This window comes from Narcine bancroftii, chromosome 2, assembly GCF_036971445.1.
Source record: "Narcine bancroftii isolate sNarBan1 chromosome 2, sNarBan1.hap1, whole genome shotgun sequence".
NCBI lineage: Eukaryota > Metazoa > Chordata > Chondrichthyes > Torpediniformes > Narcinidae > Narcine > Narcine bancroftii.
Window position 1 is genome coordinate 290,505,422 of NC_091470.1, and position 21,791 is coordinate 290,527,212.

General features: G+C 41.9%; 1 protein-coding gene and 1 long non-coding RNA gene across 9 annotated transcripts in view; one reads left to right on the forward strand and one right to left on the reverse strand.

Moving 5' to 3' along the window:
• Positions 1-21,791, reverse strand: part of prex2 (phosphatidylinositol-3,4,5-trisphosphate-dependent Rac exchange factor 2) — a 351,801-nt gene that overhangs the window by 65,588 nt on the left and 264,422 nt on the right. For 7 of the 8 annotated variants that reach the window (XM_069921298.1, XM_069921299.1, XM_069921296.1 and 4 more), the window contains 3 exons: positions 17,704-17,832; positions 9,426-9,467; positions 5,235-5,452 (listed from right to left, as the gene is read on the reverse strand). In XM_069921298.1, coding sequence (XP_069777399.1) covers positions 5,235-5,452; positions 9,426-9,467; positions 17,704-17,832 — 389 coding nt within the window. The remainder of the gene's footprint in view (positions 1-5,234; positions 5,453-9,425; positions 9,468-17,703; positions 17,833-21,791) is intronic. The other variant, XM_069921297.1, reaches the window with a different exon arrangement.
• The window catches only part of LOC138755396 (uncharacterized), a 59,907-nt gene that overhangs the window by 10,598 nt on the left and 27,518 nt on the right, over positions 1-21,791 (forward strand). The window lies entirely within an intron of this gene.

The following is a 21,791-nucleotide window of genomic DNA, read 5'->3' on the forward strand; positions in this document are numbered from 1 at the left end:
AATTAAAGTAAATTCATAATACAACACCGTCTTAGGCTAACATCAGGATGGCACTGCAGGGGCTGAGCACTGTAATTAGCAGCCACAAGACAGCACACCTTGATACCTTGCCAATCATTGTTGGGGACTTCAACCAGGCCAACCTAAAGATTCCCCTGACAAACTACCATGAACATATTACCTGGGCAACCAGAAGAGACAACATACTTGACCGTTACACCAACAAGAACACCTACCGCACCATCCCACAAATGAAGTTTGGCAAGTCTGATCACCTGGTTTTATCTCTGCTCCTGGCATACAAGCAGAGACTGAGGACTACGGCACCAGTGGTGAAGATGGTGAAAGTATGGTCGAGAGAGGCAGAAGAGCATCTGCAGGACTGATTTAAATTGGTGAACTGGACCATAATCATCTTCAAATTTGAAAGAAAATGCCACACTGTCACTGACATCATCAGGACTTGCGTGGATGAGTCTGTGCCCGAGCATACATACCATGAGTACCCAACCAAAAGCTGTGGATGAACAGTGGATTCGCAGCCTGCTGAGGGCTACATTGATGGTATTTAAGACCTGTGATCCAGATTGCTATAGGATGTCAAAGTACAACCTATCTCAGCTGCAAAGAAGCAATTCTGATTGAAATTAGAAAAAGCATCAGATACACACTAGCTATGGAAGGGCTTGCTGGCCATTACATCAGACGAGGCAAAACCAAACATCATGAATGTCAGTGATGCTTTATTTCCTAATGAGCTGAACATCTTTTATATTCGAGGTACAGGAGTATACAGACACACACTCAACACTACAAAAACAACTTCTTCCCTTCTGCCATCAGATTTCTGAATGGGCAATGAACCTATGGACACCACCTCACTTTTTCTCTTTTTGCCCTAATTTTTAATATTTTTTTTAGATCTTGTATTTATGGAATTGTAATTTATAGTAATCTTGCACTTTGTTCGGCACAATACTGCTGCCACAAAACAACAAATTTTGTGACACATGTTCATGACAATAAACCTGATTCTGAGCTCTATAAAACTCTGGTAAGACGACACTTACTGTGTTCAGTTCTGATTATTTCATTAGAAGATGGATGTAGGACCTTTGAGAGGGTACAGAGGAGATTTATTAGAATGCTGCCTGGTTTAGAGCACGTCTTATGAGGATAGGTTGAGTGAGCTGGGACATTTCTCTTTAGAGTGACAGAGGATGAGATGTGATTTAGTAGAGGTGTACGAGATTATGAGAGGCATAGGTAGGATAGACAGCCAGCACCTGTTTCCCAGGGTAAAAATGGCCAATAACAGAGGATATCTCTTTAAGGTGAGTGGACAAGAATTTAGGGGAGATGTCAGAGATTGGTTTTTTTTTAAACAGAGCTGTGGGTGTCTGGAACCACTGTCGTAGTTGGTGCAGGAGACTGGTACAATAGGGACATTTAAAATACACTAAGATAAGCACATGGATGTCAGAAAAGTAGGAAGTTATGGAGGGAATGGCAAGATTAATTGTAGAGTTAGTTTATATAGGTCAACACAACATTGTGAGCTGAAGAGCCCATACTGTGCTATATTAACACAGTATAGTCCTTTTGGTCCATGATGTTGTCCCAATCTACATTAACTCTGGCTTCATTTGCTCCAATGCTAAAAATAACCTTATATTCACTGGACAGGATGATGCTGTATTAAGGTCCAACCCAATTCTGTTAAAATGAACATATTGGTGGGCAAAATAAAACATCTTTTGGGAAAATGCTGATTCTTATAATATCTGATGACAATTTTTCAAAGCAGTTGCAATTGTTAAATATTATACTTGAGACTGTTATGTTTAAGTCTTTTAAATGATTTCCCGCAGTACTGTTGAGAGTAATGTTTAAAAAAAGATCTGATGCAGAATGGTTTCAACAGTCCCAGCTGAGCTGGTTTTTCTTCTCATTAGTTGCAATCTTGATATTTTTCAAAAAAAGTCATGAAAATAACATAATCCCTTAAGGACATGTTCTACATATAAAAGAATCAAATAATCTCAGCATTAATCTTGGTGATTTCCTGTAAAAGGTAAAATCACAGTCACAGTTTCATATTAATACAGTTAGACCCTGACTTACAACGGGGTTCGGTTCCGGGACTCACATCATAAATTGAAATTATCATGTTGGGGTCTATGTGTACAGGTAGTATTCTGCCAGCAGCCTGGCATCCCTGCTCCTACCAGCAACCCAACGTCCCCGCTCCTGCCGGGTGGACGGGACATCATAAGAGAGGATAAACATCAGAACTCGAAATTTAAAGTACAGATTCTGACCATTGTTACTTCAAAATATTCTAAGTTGGAACGCCATCAGTCAGGGGCCAGAATATTTTTTTTCTTTCCACAGATGCTGCCTGACCTGCTGAGTATTTCTTTCCTGCATTTACTGTTTAAATTTCAATTTTATTTTTTATTTTGTTTTTCAAAACATATCTTTGAGTCAATCAATAATCAGAAAGAGACAAATAAAATTAAACACCATGTCTCAAACTATAAAAATTAAGTGGATGTAAATATTAAAAGGTTTTGTTTAATTACATGGGACAACAATTTTTTTTCAAAAGGCTTGCTTCCTGAAAAGACCATTTCAAGCTGAACACAAAGATAATTTCAGATTTGGCGTATCACGTAGGAAGTTGGAGAAATATTCAATTAACTTTTATTGAATTTATCATGTTTAATCACAAAATGATGCTGACACATTGCATTAGTTAAACTGACCTAAACATGTTTTGCCACTGATTTTTAATTGCACTCAGCATCTGATGCCTCTCATGTCAGTATTCAACAATAGTCAGCCAGCATTGATGGACTCCAGTTGCTCTGATACTGGCTTTCCATGGTCACAATGACCTAGTGAAATCTTTCAACATGTTTGTCACTGACTACCCCCAAAACAGCAGGAAAGAAATCTAAGTGCAAATGTAGAAAATGAATTTTCATTGATATATGTTGCATTTCATGGTTTTGTATGCCGAATATTGCCGAATATTCTTGACGGCTCTGAAAGACAGACATTTTCATACCTGGTGACAGCAAACTCTATCCTTGCAGTCTTGAACCAAGTAGTTTTGCTTTTGCTTTTGATGAACCTCAGTCCCAGACCAGATCATTGAATTCTGGCTGTGTTATCAAAGGAGGATAACTAGGCATAAATGATTCAACATCTGGATCAGTGTCATTTTCCACATCTGGTTTGTGCATTTTGTCATCTTCATCTGCCTCATCTAGGTTCCATGTCTCTGGTAGCTTTGGAACTGGCAACTGTTGTTATGAGGCACTGGTCTCATAGCTGAAGGCAGATTGGGGTATTCACTAGATTTCTTATTTTTTGCAAAAAAATATATTGTTCAGACAGAAGTAACAGTCCGTTATGTGATCCTTCCGTTCTTGCCATTTCATTGGGACTGCAAATTGAATGGACTTCAGAGAACCTCTGAGCCAAGCTCTCAGGATGACTGTATGTGTTGCATAACAAATGTGAGGAGCCCAGGGTTTATCTTGGTCACCAATTTTACAACCGAAGTAGAGCTCATAGGCTTTCTTAAGTGCAGTGATGCTGCGTTTTTGAGCTTGAAACGTATACTCATCACAAATATAACACAATGTATTGCAGATGTTGCGACATTGATGAGACATTTTTGTTGTATTGAATCTTCCTGAAGACAATAAATTCTATTGTTAAGTACACTCACTATGCTATTGCCTGAAGACCACGTGCATCAACATGTTCAATCTATATCAATATCATGCACAGTATCAGTATATGTGAGCTGCTTTTATAGCCTGTCTGCATCTAACCTGACTAAATGTGCCCAGGCCGAAGGCAACATTTGCATAGCACTTGCACCGAGTGCAAGCCCAGGCAGGCTTGAACTGACCAAAATTCATTGCTTTGTGGGCAATATACTAATAGATTAAAATATGACAGGATCTCACAAAAATAAATCAAATTTAAAATAAAACAGTATGAGATAGGAAAATTTTCAAGTGATTTTCATGATCAGCAGCCCAAAATCCATAAAATACACCCAAAAGTGTCCAGGAATTAAAATCTTTGTCGTCCAGTGTTCTAAGCAAAGTTAATGTGGAAATACCAATAAACTCTATGAATGGCATAGGAATTCAGACAACATTATGGGATCTGAGACTGAACTTCCACCAGATATTATTCAGAATAATGCAGCTCCTATTTTAAAAATAAATGAGACATCCCTCATATAACAAAGATACTTCAAAGAACAGTACAAAAATATGAGAAATTAAAAGACATTTCTTCTGATTTAATGTGTGGAATTTGATCCTTTAATTTCTCTTCTTTACTTATCTAAAGACTTACTAATGTCATAGTTTGTGCTTCAATTGCTAACTCCAGAAGTTTCTCTCCACTTTCTCCCATCCTTCATTACAACATATTTCAAATTTTGTTAGGAATCAGAGAAGCCAATTTACCTATTAGTATTATTTCAATGTACAGTGAAACCTCGTTAGAACACGATTTGTTAATCTGCGAATCACTTATAGCGCAGGTGTCTGTGGACCTCAAACATTGATTTTAGGATGCCAGGCCAACAGTGGCTAACAGCCACAAAATCAAAAATGAACACTTATTATTTATTTACAAGATGTGTATGTTAATATGTGGAGTTTAAAGGTCTTAATGGTCTTGCTGCTTCCTGAATCATGACATATATGGATCTGTTCTGCGACTCGACTGTAACGCGGTACGAAATCTTGGACCCCAACTTCCGTGTACTAATGAGGTTTTACTGTATCATATTTTGTACAACAAATATTTTCAAATGTTTTGCCAGGTCCAATGATGTAATGTTTTACCACAAAATGAAAACAGTAGGATAGATTTGATGAAAGTCAAGAATAATTCCAGTAGGTATTTCGGACAATTCAGCATTAGAAATTTACTCTTTTCCTTCCTCTTGGTGGCTACACCATTGAAATATACTCTCTTAACTGATGTTTGCTAATTAGATGTTAAATATTGAACACAATAATTTTATACTCAGTTAATGTATTATTCTACTATGGCAATGATTCATAATCCATTCATTTTGAATATAATTAATTTGGGTCAGGTTACTCAATTAGCCTGATACATCTTAAACTAAACATATTCAACTATAGGCCAACAAAACCTAATGGTAAATTCTGTGCACTGCAACTTCTTACCAGATTAGGAGATAGCAGTGACTGGAAGTTAAAGAGGATTCCTACATTGGCTATTTGTTCCAGCCATTTTCTACTTGCTTCCTGTGCCTCTATTTCATATTCCCTGTTTGTGTCAAACATCTGATGTAATGCAGCCAATAGTTGTTCTGAGAAGGCACAGACTGTGGCAACTACACTTTGACAAAACACCATGTCCTGTCGAAGTTGAATCTCAGTATCTGAGGAGGAAAAGAAAATTATGTCGATGAGGGAGAAAAGATAATTATGTAGTTGTTTATAAATTAAGTACAGATTTTCTTCTTCAAAAAATCATTCAAATTCAATCCTTACAATATTTTACACTGTTATAGCCAACTATGACAATGGCAAAGAATAAATAAGTTGAACATCAATTGACATATGACTTTCTTTTATGACTACAATCCCATAGACTGCTCTGAAATCTTGTGCCAGTAACATGGTAACAAAGGAGACATGTTGAAAACTGTACATCCACACAGTAAAGTTGAGACGGGACGCCAGGGGTTCAGAAGTTGTCAACGAGGAGGAGGGCATGTGAGGTGCATTTGATATCGGTGTGAAGTATGTGACAATGTTCAAAAGAGAAGTCCATTACCAAAATATTCACATCCTTATAAAAATGTAAAGATATATTTAACATTTACAATTCTCAAGTATGACAGAGCATTTAGATATGCTTTTGGGAGATAAATTGGGAAATGTTTGTTAGAGTAGGTTATATACAACCACTTTAAAACAGATCTTATTTAAAATACTGGAGCTCTGCCCTATGCTAGACTTATCAGCTCCACAGCTTTTGCAAGAGCTTTGGAGAGTGCTCAAGAGACTTCACTAATGGATTGTTGTTTACAAAAGACAACAGATGAAAGATCTTGTTGGAGTCACAGATTGTCTGGAGGAGAACATGCTGTTCTAAGAGGGTCATGTGGCTTGGCAAGCAGAGAGAGTCAAATAGGCTTTTTTTCTGTGTGTATAAGAGAGAGAGAGAGAGAGAGAGAGAGAGAGAGAGAGAGAGAGAGAGAGAGAGAACTTCTAAAGTGTTACAGCCAGCAACAGAAGCTGCGACTGGAACAGGACAAGCTGGCAAGCTTGAGGAAAGCCCCATTTGGAAGACAGCCTGGTTAAAGCCCTTGTGGTTCATGCAAGAGGAGAGGACTGGCTGTCTAATGTTTCACTTAAAGTAAGAAAAACAAAAAGGCACTCTGTGGTGACCTGAAAGAAAGAGATTATCATCTGAAGAACCCTGAATGGGGCAAGTTTCGTCAGCAAGACACTGGAGTGACTGATTAAAAAGGAATCAGTTGTGGATGTCCTGGAACAACAAATTTCTCTCTGAAAACCGACAAGAACCTTCCTGAGTGGTAACCATTTACCTTTCAAGCACCAAAGCCTGGTGAATAAATGTTAGATTCTGTGCACAGTATAAGAATTGCCTACAACCAGTGAACTTGGAGGAATGAGAAGTGAGATTGGACTGTGAACCAAAGAACTTTTCTGAACTTACACACACGTGCACTTAGAATTAGAAGGGGGTTAAGTTAGGTTAGTTAAGTTAAAGTGTGATTTGTTTTCATGTTTAAAGATAATTAAAAGCACCTTTTGTTTAAGTAACCATTTGTCTTGGTGAATATCTATTGCTCCTGAGTTTATGGGTCCTCTGGGCTCATAAGGATCAAATGATGCAGCATAGGATAGTTGCCGGTGAAGTCAGACTATGATTCAGAATGGCAATTGAGGGAGGAAGTTTATTTTAATTTAATGAAAATTTAAAGATAAATTCAATTGAGAGAAGTAAGATTTTATCCATCATAAAATTTACTTATTCAAGAATTATAACTACAGTATTTGCAATGCTCAATTCAGAGACAATAGACTAGAAGTAACATAAACCCAGAATCACCTCAGAAAATACTCTCCTATAATGCCATGAGAAGTGTACAGGCAATGCTTATATTTAGGGCCAACAAACAAAATATGGCATATCTGTGTTTAAACTTGCAGGCTGTTTCTGAAAGCTGGGCATCTTCACCAAACCAACAAGTCCAATAGCATTTGCTGTTGAGGAAGACAAGGATCCTGTGGCAGAGAGATAAACAGAATCCCAGGTGCATTGGTGTTCCTGTGGTCTGGGTGACCTAGCACAGAGTGGAGAGCCAGTGCAATGGCATCACTGTGGAGCTGTTGTGATGAAGTGGGTTCAGATCCTTCCTGAGATGGGGGTTGATGCACTCCATAACTAAACTCTCCAAGCACTTCATCAGGGTAATCATCAGTGCCACTAAGAGATAGTCCTTGAGACCTGCCACCTTGCTTTGCTTAGGCACCAGAATAATGGAAGACATTTTGAAGCAGGTGGGGGTTCTCAGATATTGCAGTAAGAGGATGAGAGTAGGTGCCTCCATACCAGGCAGTGATGCAGCCAGCCAGAATGCTCTCCATAGTACTCCTGTAGAAGTTTACCAGAGTCTTTGGTGACATACTGAATCTCTTCAGATACCTCACAAAATATAGCTGCTCACGAGCCTTTTTATGTTTGCATCATGGAGATTCCAGGACAGATTCTCGGAGATGTTGACACCCAGGAATTCCAGCCAGTTGGCTCACACAGTTTTAAGAACACGGCCAGGTACATCATCTGGACAGGATGTTCTGGAGGATTCATCCTCCTAGAGGTCTGTTCACATCAGTCTCAAAAACTGGGAGCGCAGAGTCACCGGGAGCTGTGGCAATTTGCAAGGGTTATTCATTGTTTGCCCTTCAAAGTGAAGGCATTGTGCTCATCCAGAGAGATGTATCACAGTTGATGACACTGCCTTGTTTTGCCTTCTGGGAAGCTATGATGTGCCAGCCCTGCCACAGCTGTTGATCATCTGTCTGAGATGCCAACTTCATTAGGAATTGTCGCTTTGCCTTGGTAATGGCCACCTGGAGGTTGGACCTAGTCTTTCTGTATTGTTTGGCAACTTTGACCATATTATAAACAAAGAGTTGCCATGTTTTTTTTAATACACAGAAATGCTGAAGGATCTCAACAGGTCTCACGGCATCCATAGGAAGTAAAGATATACAACTGACATTTGGGTCTGAGCCCTCCGTCAAGTTAAAAGCAGGCAGGTGCCTGAATTAAAAGGCTGGGGAGAAGGAAAGAAAGAGCAGGGGGAGGAGGACAGACCAACGGACAAAAGGTGATAATTGCACATGGATAGGAGGACAGGAGAGGAAAGTTGAGAAATAATTAGGAGAGGGGGTGGCTCTGTGAATGCAGAGCTGGAGTAAAGGAGACAGAGGAAAAAAAAGAGAGGGGGAGTGAGAGAGAGAGAGACAGACAGAGATAAAGAAAAGGAGATACAAGAATAAATGGGGGCTAACACAAACCAGAGAGGTTGATGTAAATACCATCTGGTTAGAGGATGCCCAGATTGAATACGAGGTGTTGTTCCTCCAATTTGCAGGTGACCTCAGTCTGGCAGTGCTCGAGACCAAGGACAGACAGGTCAACATGGGTTTGGAGCAGGGAACTGATATGGGTTGTCACTGGGAGATCTCCAACTGCAGAGGACAGAGTTGGTATGTTCAACAAAGCAATGTTCCAGTCTACTTCAGTCTCTCTTAAATAGAGGACACCACAACAGGAGCGCTGGATGCAGTACATGACCCCTGCAAGGGTCACAAGCGAAGTGTTGCTTCACTTGGAAGTACTGTCTGAGGCCCTGAATGGTGGTGAGGGAGAAGTGTAGGCAGGGTCCATCCGCAAGGGTATTCCACTGCATCTGGTGCTCCCGTTATGATCTTCTCGACATCAGGGAGACCAAAATGCTGGTTGTATATCTTTACCTCCAATGGACATTGCACACCCTGTTGAGCCCATCCAGTATTTCTGTGTTTTTATTACAATCACAGCATCTGCAGACTTTTGTGTTTCTTGCCAATACAGAACTTTGTTTCAGCAGAAATATATTCAGAGAAATGGCGAGGGTTTATGCTCCGACTAGGCCCACTTAAGGTGTATTGCTGAATTATCTTTGGATGGCCCAGACATTAATGAAATATTTTCCCATTCTGGTAAGAGTGTGTAAATCATTTATGGCTGCATACTAACTCAATGTAAGGCTAGTAAAAAACATACTACCACTAATTAATTTATTCCAATATAATAAGTTCTGACATTACCTGTATTTTCAAGCAGAGCCAAAAAAACTCGTTTCTGTGCCTCTGAAAGAAAATAACTTCATTAGAAAATGCAATTAGAAATGCTATACTAGTATTAAAACTTTATGGACTGGTAAATGTACAATCTACAAGAAACATGCAATATATCATTTTGACTTGGTGGTAAAAATCAAAAAAATCCGCAGAAAGCATTTTTTTTCTTGAAAAGATTACAATGACTTATTCCTGAATAAATATCCAATGATACAAATTGCATTTTCCCCATCAGTATGCAATCATATTTAATTCTGCTGAGTTACAAATTGCATAAACATATTTACAGAAATAAGACCATGTTTATATTCCGGCTCATTGATTATTGCACTATTGTAATCTGAAAATAAAATATGGTTTAATTTATTGATCTTCAATGTACTACTTACTTTCAGAAGGATTATAAAATAATTATTTTCAAATCCATTGTGAAATTTCAACAAAACTTCACTTTTCCATGTGATCAGCAATGCTTTTATCCTGCAGGGAGTTGTGAGAGCAGTGAAGAGACTGAAACAACAGGCTGTGAGCTTGAGTATCACAACTGGGTTATTTTGAATTCCGTGCTGAAGCCTTTAAGCCCACCCTCGGTCCCATCCCTGACATCTCAGTGTTTATGTCCCGAAGATGCAGGCACGTACGTAACCTTCCAGTTTGGACCAGAGGAGGTGGTCCTGCGGTGCTATCCTTGCCATGGCTGCCCTGCCGACCGTGAATGACAAGCAGGGCCAGGTCACTGTTAACAACATGTGTGTTGCCAAACAACCCATCCCCCGCCCCCAAGAACTGGCACCAATGCCCTTGGAATGCATCGCGGGCGAGGTGTACTGTTTTGGAAGCCAACCTCTGCACACTGATGGGGAAACCTGTATTGGCTAGTACAAGTCCAGATGAGCTGGCTTTAACCAGTCCAGTATGAATAACTCTTCCTTGCCCCCAATGTTATGGATGAACGTCAAAGCATTCTTCTGTAGCACCCTGTATGGACCTTCATAAGGTCGCTGAAGGGAGAGTCCTGTGCATGCCTCTGCACACGAACACAAACTCACAGGAGGACGTCTGAGGGGTAGTTGCAGGGCGGTTGACCATGTCGCAATGACAGGGTTGGTGCAATGGAACCCAGTATATCACGCAGCCTTTTGAGGATGACGGTGGTGTCAGCGTCTTGCTTGGTTGCTGGAGGGAGGAATTGGCCAGGTACTGCGATAGTCTCTCCGTAGACTAGTTCAGCCGAGAAGGCCCCCAAGGTCATCTTTGGGTGCTGTTTGAATCCTTAGGAGAACCTATGGCAGTTCATCCACTCAGTTGGGCTTCTTGAGATGTGCCATTAGCGCCAATTTGAGATGGTGGTGAAAGCACTTGACTAGCCCATTGGCTTGGGGTGGTAAGCTGTGGTGCGATGCAGCTGGGTGCCCACGAGTTTAGAGAGTTCTGTCCACGGGGAGAGGTGAACTGAGCCCCCAATCGGTTGTAACTTCTGCCGTAATCCTGAAGTGAAAGATCCAGCAGGCAAGGAAAGTTCTGACACATATCTCTGTGGAGGCGTCCGGAATGGGAATGGCCTCTGGCCAGCAAGTGAACTTGTCCACCACCACGAATAGGTAGCACAACCCCCAGGAGACTGGCAGGGGTCTAATGATGTTGAGGCAGATGTGTTAGAAGCTGTAGGTCGGGACGTTGAACTGCTGGAGTTGGTGCTTGGTGTGCCACTGGATCTTGGCCATCTGGCATTCTGTGCAGATTTTCGCCCCCTCCATGACCTCTTTACGCAGACCATGCCAATCAAATTTTGCGGAGTGTAACAAACCGTGGATAATGTCAAAGACTGTTCTCCTCCATTGGGCAGGGATGAGAGGTTGGGGTTGGCCAGTGGAAATGTCGCAGAGGAGGGTAGTGCCATCAACATCAAGTGGGAGGTCCTGGAGCTTCAGCCCCATGATTGCAGTCCTGAAACTGAGTGTCTCGGGGTCGCTCTGTTGGCCCGAGCCAGATCATGGCAGTTGATGCCTTGCGACATAGCATTGACTGCCGGCCTGGGAAGTACGTCGGCAATGATGTTGTGCTTTCCTGAAAGATGTCGGAGAGCAGTGGTGAATTCAGATTCATAGGATGTCTCTGCTGTCAGGCAGACCATGGGTCGGAGGACATTGAGAAGGCAAAAGTAAGCGGCTTGTGATCAGTGTAAACAGTGAATAGATGCCCTTCGAGGAAGTAGCAGATGGCCTGGTAGAGGGTGAGTAGCTCCCTGTCAAATGCACTGTACTTCAGTTCAGGCAGCCGCAGGTGTCAACTGAAAAAGGCGAGGGGTCTCCGTGAGCCATCAATGAACTGTTCCAGGATAGCGCCCACTGCTTTGTTGGATGTGTCGACTGTGAGGGCCGTTGGTACATCCATTCGTGGACGTACCAGTATCATTTTATGGACCAGCACCTCTTTGGTCTGCTCAAAAGTGGTGTGAGCCTCATTGGTCTATTTGAGCTCCTTCGACGAGCCCGACATTAATGTGAAGAGAGAGTGCATAATCTTGGCTGCCACAGGGATAAACCTATTGTAGAAATTTACCATGCCCACAAATTCCTGCAGGCCCTTCAGTGTCATTGGTCTGGCAAAGCGTTGTATGGGATCCACTTTGTCTGGTAGAGGGGTGGCATTGGCTGTGGTAATTTTGTGGCCCAGAAAGTCTATTTCCGTGAGACCGAGCTGGAACTTCTCTTCTCTGGGTTAATGGTGAGGCCGAACTGTGTGAGGCGAGTAAAAAGCTGGCGGAGATGCGTCACGTGCTCTGTAAGCAAGTTGCCAGCTACCAGGATGTCATCGAGGTAGATGAAGAGGGAAGGAAAATCTCTGCCAACTGCGTTCATGGGCACTGAAATGTCTGCGCCACATTTTTTAATCCTAACAGCATGAATAAGAACTCGAACTGGCTGAACGGGATAATGATAGCTGTCGTTTGAACATCATCCGGGTGCACGGGGATCTGGTGGTACTCTCGGATTAAGTAGACTTTGAAGAAAAGATTTTTACCATGGAGGTTCTCTGTGAAATCTTGGATATGGAGAATTGGGTAGTGGTCCGCTGTTGTTGCGCCGTTGAGCCATCTGTAATTGCCACAGGGTCTCCAGCTGCTATTTAACTTGGGCATCAAGTGGAAGGATGAGGCCCACGGGCTATCAGAATGTCAGACAATGCCAAGCTCCTCCATGCACCTGAACTCTTCCTTGGCAAGGCTGAGTTTTTCTGGGGCCAGGTGGTGGGCCCATGAATCCAATGTTGGGCCAGTGGTAGCAATGTGATGTTGGACGCTGTGCTTTGGGATGGCAGCTGTGAACTGGGGGTGCAGAATGGAGGGAAATTCCGCAAGGAGATGAGTGTTCTGGCCATGTTAGGGTTCCATGGAAGCAAGTTGGGTGGAAAGCTCGTTGGACGTGCTGAGAGGCAACATGTGGAAAGTCCCAGCATGGACTAGTCATCTGCCCTGGAGCTCGACAAGTATGGAATGTGCCCAGATGAAATCTATGCCTAGCAACGGTTTGTCTACTGAAGCCAGCGTGAAGGACCGTTGGAAGGTGGAGTCACCAAAACGTATAGGCGTTTGCCTTTTCCCAAAGGTGGTTTTCTTGGCAGTGTCCAGAGAAGAGGTCATATGTGTGTCTTGAGCGCTGTAGGGGGAATTACACTTATCTCTGCCTGTGTACCCATGAGGAATTTGCAGCCTGAGATGCTGTCCCAGACATGGAGAAGGCTATTCGTTCGGCCAGCCGCCACAGCCACTAACAGCGGCTGGCCCTGTCCTTTCCCGGGAATGAACATGGCTGGTGGCATCTGCATGCAAATGCCCCCCCAATGTTGATGATAGAAACACTATCTGGGATCAGACCTCTCTGATTTGGGCGTTGTCCTCGGCGATGGCCGCGTGACATGGTTGACCAAGTCTATGGCTTCGTGCTTGGAATGATAGAGAACATCCGCTCATGCTGCAACCTTGCGCGGGATGCTGAAGTCTGCATCAGCCAACAGGAGTCTGATATCATCGGCATCTGCTTAAGAAACGCCTGCTCAAACATGAGGCAGGGCTTGTGCCCTTCTGCCAGTGTGAACATCTTGTCCATGAGGGCAGAGGGGGTCCTATTGCCTAGGCCATGCAGGTCTAGGAGCCTGGCTGCTCTCTCGCATCGTGAGAGGCCATATGAGGAGGTTTTTCAGAGCATGTATTTACCTTCTTCTGGCAGTGCCTGAATGAGATCATCGACTCGTGAGACGGCTTCCTGGTCGAGTGAACTGACGACGTAGAAGTATCTCATTGAATAGGAAGTTATCTGTTAAATCTGGAACTGGGCCTCCTCTTGACCAAACCAAGTACGGGGCCTGTTCGTCCAGAACATCGGCAGCTTCAATGCAAAGGTGCCTACAGCTGCTGGTTCCAATGGGTCGAGTCTTCAGGACGTGGAGACCAATCGGGGTCACCAATGTTGTGGGTTGTGAGTGACCACAGCCAAGAGACTGAGAGAACAGGCTGGGGGCTCGAGTATCACAACTAGTTTATTTTGAATTCTGTGCTGCAGCTTTTAAACCTGTCCTCAGTCCTTCCCCTAACGTCCTGGTGCATGCGTCCCGATGATGCAAGCGTGTACGCGACCTTCTGGTCTGGACCAACCGACCATGCATGACAAGTGGGGCCAGTTCACCGTTGCAAACATGTGCGTTTCCGCAATCCATCGTTAGAATGGGATAAAATTTATAATGTGAATATAAGAATTAGGAGCCAGGAAAAGGCAATCAACCTCTCAAAGCTTAATGTACCATTTGTTAACATCAATGCTGATCTATTACCTCATTCCTATTTTCCTCCAATTTCCTTAATATCTAGAAAACACACACACACACACACACACACACACATACACGTGATATATCAGAATCAGGATTTATTGTCATGGACAAGTCAAGTTTAGATCTAAGACCCTGGTTACAGATTAAACTACATAACTTTCAAAGTCAATGTGGAAACCTGTGATGTCATGGTCACATGAAAATCAGATAAGTGATGCATTCAGAACAAGAGAGGAATATTTAAGGATCTGTTCTTAACGGGCTGCTTTGATTATTGATTTTTTTTTAAATGTCAAATGCTCTTCTTTTCAAATTTTCTCTCCTCGTTACTGAAGGCAATCTTGCCAAAATACAATTTATCATGTATAATATTCCTTGAGCAAGTCACCAGAAAATTCATGTGTATTCATAACAGAGTATTAACTTTTTTTTACTTTCACAGTTGAACTTGAACTTATTACTCAGATGTTTGACCTCCATTTTTTTCAAGTACACTTTTTATGTGTATGGGCTATTGAACACCTTTGGAGAGCCCAACACAAAGAGGAGCCAGCTCCTGTAAATTGTCGGTTAAAGGCAATGAATACAATGGATAATTTCTAACCACTTACATTTTCAGAATTTGAAATCAGTTTGTTCGTGGCCTTGATCTTTGTTTCAGATTAAAATAGAAGTCAATAGTTATTCTGCAATACAGTAAAACTCCTGATATCCGACACCAATGGGGATTGGTAGATGCCAGATAGTGAATTTTTCAGTTGCTTGATATTGCATGTTGCGCAATTGGTGAATTAATGGTGAGGCACGCCAATTTTTACTTATTTATTTTATGCAATTTTTTTTCTGGATGTTTGAGCCTGGCAGTTGCTTGAATTCTGGATAACAAGGGTTTTACTGCAGAATTCAGAAGAATAGCAAAGGGTAGTATCTGCAGTCATCTGTTTTCTGTTGATAAGCTATCTGCATAATGTTGAGGTCAGCCCCTAGTCAACTTTAAATTATTCTGAACAAGAATATCCAGATACATATGTGTATATCGAGGAACCAGTAAATAAAGTGATTAGGTTCCAGACTAATTCTGGCCAGTGGGTCTCCAAAGTGCTCACTCAATTTGACAGCTTTCGCAACCACTAGAAATATCAACACATTCAATGTTGTTTGGTAATACAACTTCCTTTAAGTAATTAAATATTTAAATTTGTCTACCAATGCATTTTAATGCTTTTAGAACATTTATGTTTATTTGTAGGATGTTTTGAGTATATAGAAGTGGCAATGGTGGATTAACTACCACCAAGGCTGAGTTTTAGTAAGCTCCCCAGGGACGGTGTCATGGTGGGGGTGGGGGAGAGTTGTTGGGGGCATTCACAGGCCATTCCTAACTCACCTCCTTCCATCTCTCTCTATTACTTTCACTCACACTCACTCTCTCTCACACCCACTTGGGAGTTGCGCGTGCCACAGCTTGTTAGCTGGTTTAGTGGAATTTTTCTAGACTGTAAATTTAAGGACAAATCAGTGTGTTGTGGTGGTAAATTTAATTTTGGAAGAAAATATGGAGGGCCGGTGGGGTGGAGGAATAACTTTTAATTGGTTGTAGTTCTAACGTTTGTGTGTTTTAAATGAAAGATTCAGCTATTTAAATTGAAGCTTATATCCATTCTCATCATAATACGATTTTGTGTGGATGTGTATCAGATATGGTGGAATAAGCCAATCAATTAAGAGGATTTTAGTCAATATCATATTTGGGTCATATAATTTCAATCTTTAAAGCTGTTCCATACTTTACCACTCTTTTGGGTTAGTATTTCAATTTCACTGTTCATTTTGGAGAGAATGGGTAAATTAATTCTAAGTGCATACTCCCCGCTCTCCTCCCTTCACCCTCATTGATGCCATTGTTCTCTGTGGACGCTGCCCGAGCCACGAAGCCCCTCCAGCTTTTCCTAGGCAGCTGGACTGCTTTCAAAATTGCTAATTAAATATTGAAGTTAAAAAATAAATGCATAATTTCACGCTATAACGATGCTCAGTGACCAACCGTACATTATATTAATAAAAACTGCCTTACCAAGACGTGATACATATAAACGAACAGGTAGCACTGAACACAAAATGTCTCATATCCAGTGGCACTATTCCCAAAGTTCAAGGTGTTCAATGAGCTCTCTGCTCTTAAATTCAATCGCCCTATTAATGAAGAACAGCATCTTGACTCTTCTATCAACCTGTGTGGCAACCTTGAGAGATGTATGAATTTGTACCCCAAAGTCCCTCTGTTCATCCACACTCTTAACTAACTGACCATTAACACTGTGCTCAGCCTTCTGGTTTGTCCTTCCAAAATGCATCACCTCACACTTATCTGGACTAAAATGCTGTCCATGTATGGGTCGAAAACTCTGACCCCGGACAGCACCCACCACCACCCCCCTCCCCGCTGCCAGTGGAAGTGCAGAAGATCCTCAATGCAAACAGCGGCATGGAGAAGACCCTTCGGCCTGCCATTTTCATGCTGCGTGAATGCCATTTTCTGCACTGTATGGTCTTCCATTTCATCTCGTTTCAAAGGTTTATCCAACTCAACACTTTTCCATTCACGTACCATCTTAAATAATCCCTTACTAACCAGAGAGCACTGTGACATCATACTTTATAGAATAGATGCTCTGATTATTTAAGGTGATATGTGAGTAGAAAATTAAAGGTTGAGAACCACTGATCTAAATACATGACATGGAGAAAGATCCTGCCTCCACCAGCACATCCAGAAGCCAACAGTGGAGCACTTTCCAACATAGTTCTCTTATCCACGCTGCTTATACTGTCAAGCTATTACAGGAAAATAAATTTAATGGTGCACATTGGGAACAAATTATGTGTCACCGAGTGCCATGCACTACTGGGTGCAGTGATCACTGAACATCTTGAACTTTGGGAATAGTGCCACTGGATACGAGACATATTGGATAGTATGCTAATGAAGTCAGACAGCATGGTACAGCCCCTTTAGCCCAACTAGTCAATGCAATATGGTCTTCTGGGTTAATACCATCTCCCTGCACTGGATTCTTATCCCTCCAAGGCACAACTGAATGAGAAATTAATACTTTAATTTGTTAATTTTGTGTACAGTGTTACCTGTTCATTTATATGTATCACGTCTCGGTAAGACAGTTTTTATTAATATAATGTACTGTTGGTCACTGAGCATCGGTATAGCGTGAAATGGTGCATTTATTTTTTAACTTCAATATTTAATGAGCAATTTTGAAAGCATGATTTTTTTTTAATGCATGCCATATAAATTTTAATACAGATTTGTTTCCAATTGATCCATCAGGATTTCAATGTACTCTGTTTCGTAAATAAAAATAATTAATTATAAAACTTGTCACGATTTGATACAAACCTTCCACAAATCTTGTAATGGCCTCAATAAGGTTGTGCACACCACTGGGCAGATTCCATGGATCTCTCTGCACATGAATCCGGAGCTGTGTTATGCAACTGATCTTTGACTCCATTTCCTTCTTGAACTCTATCCAAAAACAGGTTTTAAGAACTGTCACACATTTTTCATGAGTGGAAATGTTGATTTTTATCACATAATATTTCAACATGCAGCTAACTTTATTAATTGCATTCATAAGAACACCATGTTCCCTCAAGATTTGAGCAAAGGTCCAAAAATGAAAAAAGGAGCAGAAATTAAACATGCATCTATTTGTTTTTAAGTTTAATTTTTAAATAATTATTTTTTATTATGATCATGTATCATGTGTAAGACAAAGATTGAACCTAAAGTAATTCAGAGAATTACCACTTTCAGTGTGGGCAAAACCAAGGAGATGACTGTGGACTTCAGGAGGAAGTCAAGAGAACACAATCCAGTCTTCATTGAGGGCTCAGTAGTGGAGAGGATCAAGGACTTCAAATTCCTGGGTGTCAACATCTCCAAGGATCTGTCCTGGTGCCTGTGTTGATGCAATCATGAAGAAGGCTCACCAGCAGCTATACTTTGTGAGGTGTTTGAGAAGATTCAGTATGTACTGTGGAGAGTATGCTTGCCAGGTGTCAACGCTCAGGACAAGAGAAAAACTCCAAAAGTTTAACTCGGCCTGCAGCATCACAGGCACCTGACTTCACTCCATCGAGGACACCTACAAGAGGTGGTGTGTTAAGAAAGCAGCCTCTATCCTCAAGGACCTCAAACCCCCCACCAAGGCCATGTCCTTTTCAATCAGCTACCATCACAAAAAAAGTACAGGAGCCTAAAGACGAGCACTCAGCGGCACAAGGGCAGCTTCTTCCCTGCTGATGTCAGATTCCTGAAGGATCAATTAACCAAAGGCACTGCCCTACTATGTATTTATTTTGGTAAGGTGGTTTCTATGAATGTTTGCTCCATGATGCTGCAGCAAAACGACAAATTTCACGACTCATTCATGACAATAAATTCTGATTCTGATTCAGAACTGAGGGGATCAACACTGCCCTCTGGTGTAATGATTGTAAACAATATTGAAGGCCCACAATAATAATTAGAAATACCTTTGAGATGCATGTAATTTATTGCTATGGTATTTCATAGAATTAATCATGTGAGATAAAAAGGGAGCATCAATAATGATGACCATTAAATGACTGAAATAATGTTATATATAGATAAATGCCTGTCTTCATGTGTGAGCAATAAACCCATGCAGCAGAGCCTGGTATCTCGATGTCTTGACCTCACTGCCATTGGATCAAGTCCTTGATCTGTGAAGTATGTGAGACAGTTGGTGTGAAATGGCTACCCCACGTTAACATAAACCATGCAGACACCTTCACCCTTCCATTCTACAATTTGTAGTTCTGAACCTAGAATTTCAAGATCATCATGGACAATCCTAGCAACAATAGACCTGAATGTTGTCACATTTGTGGCCCGAAATGTGAAGTTAATAAAACATTAAACACAAGTTTTATCAGGTAAACTTCTCTGTGGCTTTATTCTCTCGTTTCCTTTGTTCTCTTGCTTGTGTTCTTATCTCTCTCTCATACCATGTGACTTCCGGTACATCTCATACATATTCATTATCATGACATCCCTCCTTTAATCAGAAATAAACTTTACCTTCACTTACCAATAGCCCTCGGAAACATACAAACATCGTAACTAATGGTAATACTATAACTCAACTACATAAAATTTACTTCCTACAGCATTCATACATGCACTTTATGATATAAGATTAAAATACTGTCCCAAAGTTCTTATTAAAACTATGGCACAAAGTCTTCGTATCGTTTGGGCACTTTCCGGTTTCGTTTCGGCCTGCCTGCGATATTGTCGTCGCTTCTCGGTTGTTCACTCTCAGCGTCAGAAATACTGCTCGCCACGGCTTCTGGCGCTCTAGTCACTTCATCAGGAGTGCTGGTAACTGCCTCTGGAACATCATCAGGTCTCTCAGTTTCAGCATCTCGTATTGGCCTTTCAACCTCTTCGCTCGATGTATCTCTGGACTGGTACCTTTTTACACCTGATACATTTCTCTTATACAGGACTCCAGTCGGAGACTTGACTGTCACCATACTGCCACTTCTGGATACGACAGTATAGGGTTGATGGTAATAAGGTGTGTCTAGCTTACCACCAGTTTCATGCCTCACTAGAACATTATCTCCTGGCATGATGTCTGAGTACTTGGCTCCACGTTTCGAATCTGTGTACAGCTTTGCTGCACCTTTCTTTTCAGCATCGTGGTCCCTCATCTCCTGGTCGTCTCGGATTTCCTTTATTTCTGGCATTTTTGTGCGGATTTTTCTCCCAAAAAATGCTTCTGCAGGACTTTTTCCAGTGGTTGCATGAGGCATTGCTCGATAGACAGCCACATAAGATAGCAATGCTTCTCGCCAATTTTGTCCTTCTGCATGTGCAATCCTCAATCGTTTTTCAATGGACTGATTTTGTCACTCTACTTCTCCGTTGGCTTGCGGCCATTTCGGAGTTACTTTATGATGGTGGATACCTGTGGTCCTCATGTATTCTGCAAATGTCTCTGAAGTGAATTGTGGGCCATTGTCAGAGTATAATGTAACAGGTAATCCATATGTTGCGAATATCTCTGCTAACGCTTGTATTGTTTTTTTAGTGGTTGTGGACTTCAACACCACGTACTCATAGTATCTGCTGTAGTAATCTATCACTACCGTAATTGATTCACCCGTCGGTAAAGGTCCAAGAAAATCAACAGATACGTCGATCCATGGTCCTGTCGGGAGTTGCGTACTCCGGATCGGTTCTGGCGGATTACTCCTACTTGTGATTTGACATCCGTGACAAGTTTTAACAAATTTCTCGGCGTCTTTATCACAACCTGGCCACCATACCTTGGTCCTGAGGTTTTGCTTGGTACCAACAATACCTAGGTGTCCTTCATGCGCTAAGGATACGATCTTCGGTCTCAATCTTTGCGGTATCACCAATCTGCAACCTCTTAATACACACTCTCCGATACAACAAAGTTCATCTCTAATGGGAATGTAAGCCTTGTGAGTACACTTGTCCCATTGTCCACTCTGTATGCATTCTCTTACTTCCCTGAGTTCTGGATCACGTTCGGATTCTCTCTCGACTTCCTTCGTAGTCACAGCTTTCGGTGTCGACCGAATAGCTACGAAGCATACAAAGCTCTCTGTTTCTGTTCCCAATTCTGACTTGGATTGTGGACCTCCATCCTTCACCAATCTGGACAGCGGATCTGCAATGTTTGCTTTCCCTGCTATGTAGATTACTTTATATTTGTAGGGTTGTAGTCTGAGTACCCATCTCTCTATTCTGGCACATGGTTTGGATCTAGGTGCATAGATCACCTCTAATGGCTTATGATCTGTGATGAGTTCAAATTCAATGCCGTATAAATATGCATGGAACCTCTCACAGGCCCATACAAGTCCGAGTGCTTCTTTCTCTGTCTGAGAGTATCTTCTTTCCACATCTGATAACGATCTGCTGGCATAGGCAATGATTCTTGGTCCTCCATCATGCATCTGGACCAACACGGCTCCTAAACCAACCGGGCTGGCATCCGCTATGACTTTGGTTGATGCCGCCGGATCGTAATATCCAAGAGTTTTTGCACCTGTCAGGCTTTGCTTCAGCGCTGTGAACGCATTCTTCTGCTCAGATCCAAAATGAAATGGTACACCTTTCCTGGTTAGTTTCCTTAGTGGTTCTGCCACTGTAGCGAAATTAGGAATGAACTTTGCACAAAAATTGACCAATCCCAGGAAACTCCTCACCTCTGTTGCGTTCTGAGGTGCACGTGCCTCTGCAATAGCTTTCACCTTGGCCTCTGCAGGGTTTAGTCCTTCCTTTGTAAGTCTGTGTCCCATGAAGTCCATTTCTGACACACCGAACTGGCACTTGTTTCCATTCACGGTAAGGCCTGCCTCCTGTAGTTTAGATAGTACACGCCTCAACCGTTTGTCATGCTCTTCCTTTGTTGGTGC